Consider the following 5,475-nt stretch of genomic DNA (forward strand, 5'->3'; position numbering starts at 1 on the left):
CACGGGCTGAGGAGTACCGTCGGGATAAAGAGGGAAGCACAGCACCATGGAAAAGAGAGGAGCCACTGAAGCCTGGGGAAAAGGTGATGTTCTACATTCCACAAATGACAGAGCATGATGCTGGGATATTTCGTTGTTACTGTTATAGCCCTGGTGGCTGGTCAGAGCCCAGTGACCCCCTGGAGCTGGTGGTGCTGTCAGGTGAGAGGACACTCAGAGGTCCCAGCCTCAGGCTGTGCCCTCAGGAAGGGGGTCTGCTCTCAGGGTGTCTCCCTCTCACAGGCCAGCCCTGGGGGACATGAGGGAGGTGCGAGCCCCATATAACACGCTGCCTTCTCCACTCCTAGGATCCTACAGCAAACCCAGCCTCACAGCCCTGCCCAGCCGTGTCGTGACCTCAGGAGGGAACGTGACCCTCCGGTGTGGCTCATGGCAGGGATTTGGCAGGTTCATTCTGACTAAGGAAGGAGATCACAGGCTCTCCTGGGCCCTGGACTCACCACACTCCAGTGGGCAGTCCAAAGCCCTGTTCTCTGTGGGCCCCGTGACCGCCAGCGACAGGTGGACATTCAGATGCTATGGCTGTTCCAGGAACAGCCCCCAGGTGTGCTCACCATTTAGTGACCCCCTGGAACTCCTGGTCCCAGGTGAGTCCCGTTTTTGTCCCATCCATGGATTGAGGCACCAGGTACATTATTGGCATCTTTGCTGGCAGGGGAGCCCCACGTGAGAAGGTGAGGGAAGCACAGGGACCCATGGATCAGAGACAGAGAGAGATAGTGAGACTCAGGGGCCAGCCGAGGAGAAGGGGGTTCTGGGAGGAGCAGCCCTGTAACTCATGTCTGTTCTCCCCAGGTGAGTCTGGGAAGCCCTCCCTCCTGAGCCAGCAGGGACCCATTGTGGCCTCTGGACAGAGCCTGACCCTCCAGTGTCGCTCTGATGTCGGCTATGACAGATTCGCTCTGCACAAGGAGGGGGGACAGGTCCTCCCCCAGAGCCTTGTCCTGCAGCCCCAGGCTGGGCTCTCTCAGGCCCACTTCCCCCTGGACACTGTGAGCAGCTCAGACGGGGGCCGGTACAGATGCTACGGTGGATACAACCTCTCCTCTGAGTGGTCGGCCCCCAGTGACCCCTTGGACATCCTGGTGGCAGGTGAGCAGCAGGTTGGTTCAGTCAGGGACCAGACTCTGCACAGACCCTGCTGGGGTCTCAGGTGGTGAGGCCAGAATGACAGTGCAGGCTCCAGGGAGGGAGATAGACAGAGAGAGACAGTGGGTGGGAGGGGAGAGGGGGAGACTCAGAGAAACAGAGACAGACAGAGAGGAGGGTCCTCAGAGAGAGGCCTGGAGACTCTCAGGTCAGAACAAGGTGGCAGACAGCTCTCACCCTCCATTCCTCTTTCTCTAGGATGGCTGCGTGAAAGACCTTCCCTCTTGGTGCATCCAGGCCCCAGGGTGTCCTCAGGAGAGAACGTGACCCTGCTGTGTCAGTCACGGAGCCTGACGGACACGTTCATTCTGTCCAAGGAGGGGGCAGCAGATCACCCCTTGCGTTTGAAATCAAAGCACCGAGCTCAGTACCAGGCGGAGTTCTCTATGAGCCCTGTGACCTCAGCCCATGGGGGCACCTACAGGTGCTACAGATCACACAGCTCCTCCCCCTTCCTGCTGTCACCCCCCAGTGAGCCCCTTGAGCTCCTGGTCTCAGGTGAGTGGCCCCTGACCCTGTCACCTCAGGGTCCGGTCTCCAGAAGGATAATAGGCTGTAGTAGAGTATGGGTGCACTAGAGATGGTCACCCAGAAGACATTTGCACTTCATAGACCCGCTTCAACCCCACATGCACCCCTCCCCGTCACCTGAATCCTGAACGTGCCCGGTGGGCAGTGGGAGGGTCTGAGGGGCCGCAGGGCAGATGCAGGGGGATCTGAGTGAGGTGGGGAGTCCAGGGTCAATCCCAGATTCTCACTCCTTCTGTCCTCCTTCCCAGGACCCTCTGGGACCCCAGCCCCCCACCCACAGGGCCCATGTCCACAGCTGATGAACCATTGGGTCCCCTCTGCTCAGAGGGAGACAGACCATCCCCGGGCGGTTCTGAGTCTCTCAGAGGATCTAATGCCCCCTGACACTTGAGGACAGGCTTCTGTCCGGGGGGCAGGGCAGGGATTCCAGGAGAGATTTCAGGGGGACCACAGGCCTCCAGGGGCTCTGAGGGTTCACCCCTCACCCACCACAGAGTCAGGCCTAAGAGGGGGAAGTGAGGCAGGTGACAGGTGGGGTGGTCATAGCAGAGGGAGATGTGGGGACCCAGTCTCAGGAGGGAGAGTGAACTCAACTGGGGAAAAGGCAGCACCAAACCCTCACCCATCCTGATTCCCAGGAGGCTCTGAGGATCAGCCCCCTCTGCCCCATGGAGTCAGGCCCACAGAGGAGTAAATGAGGGTCTCCGTGGGAGTTGGTCGGTGCCTCCATGGGAAACAGGGGCTGAGCCATGAACGGGTTTACACCCTCCCAGGGACACTGACTTGGACATGCCCTTTCCTTGCATGGGCCTCAGTGTCTCCAGGTGTAAAAGGAGAGAATCCTTGTCCAGAGCTAAGATTTCCTGTCAGTTCTGGCCCTGACCTCCTGGGAGAGGGGCCTCACAGGGAAACAACCAGGACGTGATGTTATGGGGCCTGTCCCCTCTGCCTCAGTGACGGTGACACTGTACAGGGAGGGACGGGCAGGACAAGGGTCCGGGTACCAGGTCCTACCCCTCAGCTCAGGCTCAGATCAGAGGAGGGAACAGGGTGGATCAGCCCTGGTTCAGCTCCTGGCTCTGCTGCTCCTGCTGTGGGCTAGGTGGTCCCTTCTCTTCTCTGAGTCTTGGGTTCCTGTCTTCTCATCCCTGGTCCCAACCTGCTCACAGGATGCTAGGAGATGAGGTGACATAAGGGCCTCACAGAGCTCAGGAGGGCAGAGCCCCCAGCCCAGCCCGACCTTCCCAAGGGGGTATCAGGGCCTGCAGGGTGGAGACGGATCCTGGAGAGACAGGGAGTCCAACCCTCACCCTGCCCCTCCTGTCCCTGCTGTGCTGGGGGCGGGTAGTGAGGAAGGGCCCTCATCTCCAGATGAGACGTGGACAGGCCCCTGCAAAGGAGCCCAGAGCTCAAAGCTGGTGTCCCCCTGGGGGCAGCGAGAAGACAGCACAGGGAACTCACAGTCCCGGGTTCCCCTCCCAGCCCTGCCCCGTCCAGGCTGGGTGACCTGGGGCAGGTGATTAACCTCTCTGAGCCTCAGGGAAGTGGGTGGTTGGGTCAGCAATCCCTGGTGCCTGAGGTGAGAGGAGATGAGTGACAGACCCCAGCACATGCCTTGCACACAGTAGGTGTTCATTCACTGGCATCACTGGCTCATTCATGACTTCACTCATGTCCAAGGTCCCAAATGGAACCTGAACATCCTGATAGGGGTCTCGGTGGCCCTTTTCCTGCTGCTCTCGCTCCTCCTCTTCCTCCTCCTCCTACGACACCGACGTCAGCACAAAGGCAGGAAGTTAGGTGAGTAGGGGACGGGGTGACCTGGGTCACATGAGGGAGCGGGCCTCAGAGCACCTGCCACAGGAAACCAAATAGATGGAGAAAGTCAACAGAGAAAAGGATTTCTCCAGAATCTCAAATCAGAAAACCTAGAAAGAATACACTTAATGTCAGCCCACATGTATGTATTTAAGGTAATCTTTCATCACCTTCATCTTACGAAATATTAATACTTACACACAGGGGTATGTTAAGGTTTCCTAGTTTTCAGTGGAATCACATGGGGAGGGGGTTCTAACCTCCCAGGGCTGAGACTGTCCCTCTTGTCCAGCCCAGAGAGGGGTTCATGTCCAACCTCCTGCAGGGACCACACACCCAGACGCCAAGGACAGAGGCCTGCAGAGCAGGTAATTCCTGCCCCCAAGTCCCCCAACACCCACATCCTGTGGCCCAGCTCTGCCCCTAACTTTCTGTCTCCTCCCTCAGCTCCAGCCCAGCTGTGGACACCCAGGAGGAGCACCTCTGTGAGAGGAAGAGACAGCTGCCCTGGGGGCGAGGGCACAGGGTTTGGGGGAGATGATGGGGAGGGTTAGGCTGGGAGGATGGGGGTCAGGGGTGAGAAGGACTGAGACCCACACTGTGTGACCTGGCTTTGCACCTCACCCTGGGTTAGTGGCCCATCTGGAACAGGTGGGGTCTGCAGCCCTGAGATATTGGGGACCTGCCAGGAGACACCCCCCACCCCATTCTGCCCCAGCAGATGCTGCCATGAAGGACCCACAGCCTGGAGAGAGCATGGAGCTGGACCCTCAGGTGAGACCCTTGCTCCTGTCCAGGCCACCAAGGACCTTCTGTTGCCCAGTTTAATCCAATGGACCCTTCCCTGTCCCACCTCACCTGGTTCTCAGCAGCGTCCACACTGCCCTCCCCTCTAGACTTCAGGCCGATGCTCTATCTACTGAGCCAAAACAGCTAGGGCTAACTTGCCTTTTTTAGATTTAACAACATATTGTTGGCCTATTTCCATCTCATATACATACACTCCTCCATCTTTTTAATAGTTGCATATTATACCATTGCCTGGATGTACTTTAATTTATTTAACTACTTCCTTGATAGACAATTTAGGATCTTTACAATGTTTTGCTATTACAAACATTGCTTCACTTCAGTGACCATCCTTATACATATATGTTTGTGCACTTTCGTTAATATTTCTGTAGATTTGTATATGTCAGAATAATTGGGCCTTAACGCATGTATGTTTAAAACAGCGGTTCTCAACCTGTGGGTCGCGACCCCTTTGGCGGTCGAACGACCCTTTCACAGGGGTCGCCTAAGACCATCCTGGATATCAGATATTTACATTATGATTCATAACAGTAGCAACATTACAGTGATGAAGTAGCTACGAAAATAATTTTATGGTTGGGTCACAACATGAGGAACTGTATTTAAAGGGCCAGAAGGTTGAGAACCTCTGATTTAAAGTGTAAATCATCTCTCTGGCAACATGAGGATAAGTGACAGGAGGATTTCTACTGTGGAATCAAGGACACACTGTTCTGTCTCACTGTCTCCAGCAGAACAGGCAGGGTGAAGGCCCCCAGGGGGTGATGTCTGCCCATGTAAGCCACTCAAGACCAAGACCCAAGCAGGGAATGGCCACCTCTCCTTCCTCCCTGTCAGAGGAATTGCTGGACACAAAGGGCAGACAAGCAGAAGAGAACAGACAGATGGACAGTCCAGTGGGTCCCATTCTCTGCAGACCTCCAGGTTTCCCCAACCACAACCAAGTGTCATCCCTCTCTCTCCCCCTGCTCCAGGCTGCACCTGACGCCCCCCAGGATGTGACCTACGCCCATCTGAACCCCTCGACCCTCAAAAGGAAGACATGTGCACCTGCATCCTCCCCGTCAGAGGAGCCCCCAGATGAGCCCAGTGTGTATGCTGCTC

At 56.6% G+C, this 5,475-nt stretch overlaps 1 protein-coding gene across 1 annotated transcript; it reads left to right on the forward strand.

The window, feature by feature from the left end:
* Positions 1–14: 14 nt before the first annotated feature.
* On the forward strand, positions 15–3,731 carry LOC102771434 (leukocyte immunoglobulin-like receptor subfamily A member 6; the record flags this gene model as incomplete). Its single annotated transcript, XM_015563764.1, has 5 exons — positions 15–201; positions 348–647; positions 856–1,152; positions 1,408–1,707; positions 3,421–3,731. Coding segments are annotated over 5 exons (1,212 nt in total), but the record flags the coding sequence as incomplete, so codon positions are not given.
* Positions 3,732–5,475: the final 1,744 nt, after the last annotated feature.

The sequence above is a fragment of the Myotis davidii genome, unplaced genomic scaffold (genome assembly GCF_000327345.1).
Source record: "Myotis davidii unplaced genomic scaffold, ASM32734v1 scaffold3619, whole genome shotgun sequence".
Lineage (NCBI taxonomy): Eukaryota > Metazoa > Chordata > Mammalia > Chiroptera > Vespertilionidae > Myotis > Myotis davidii.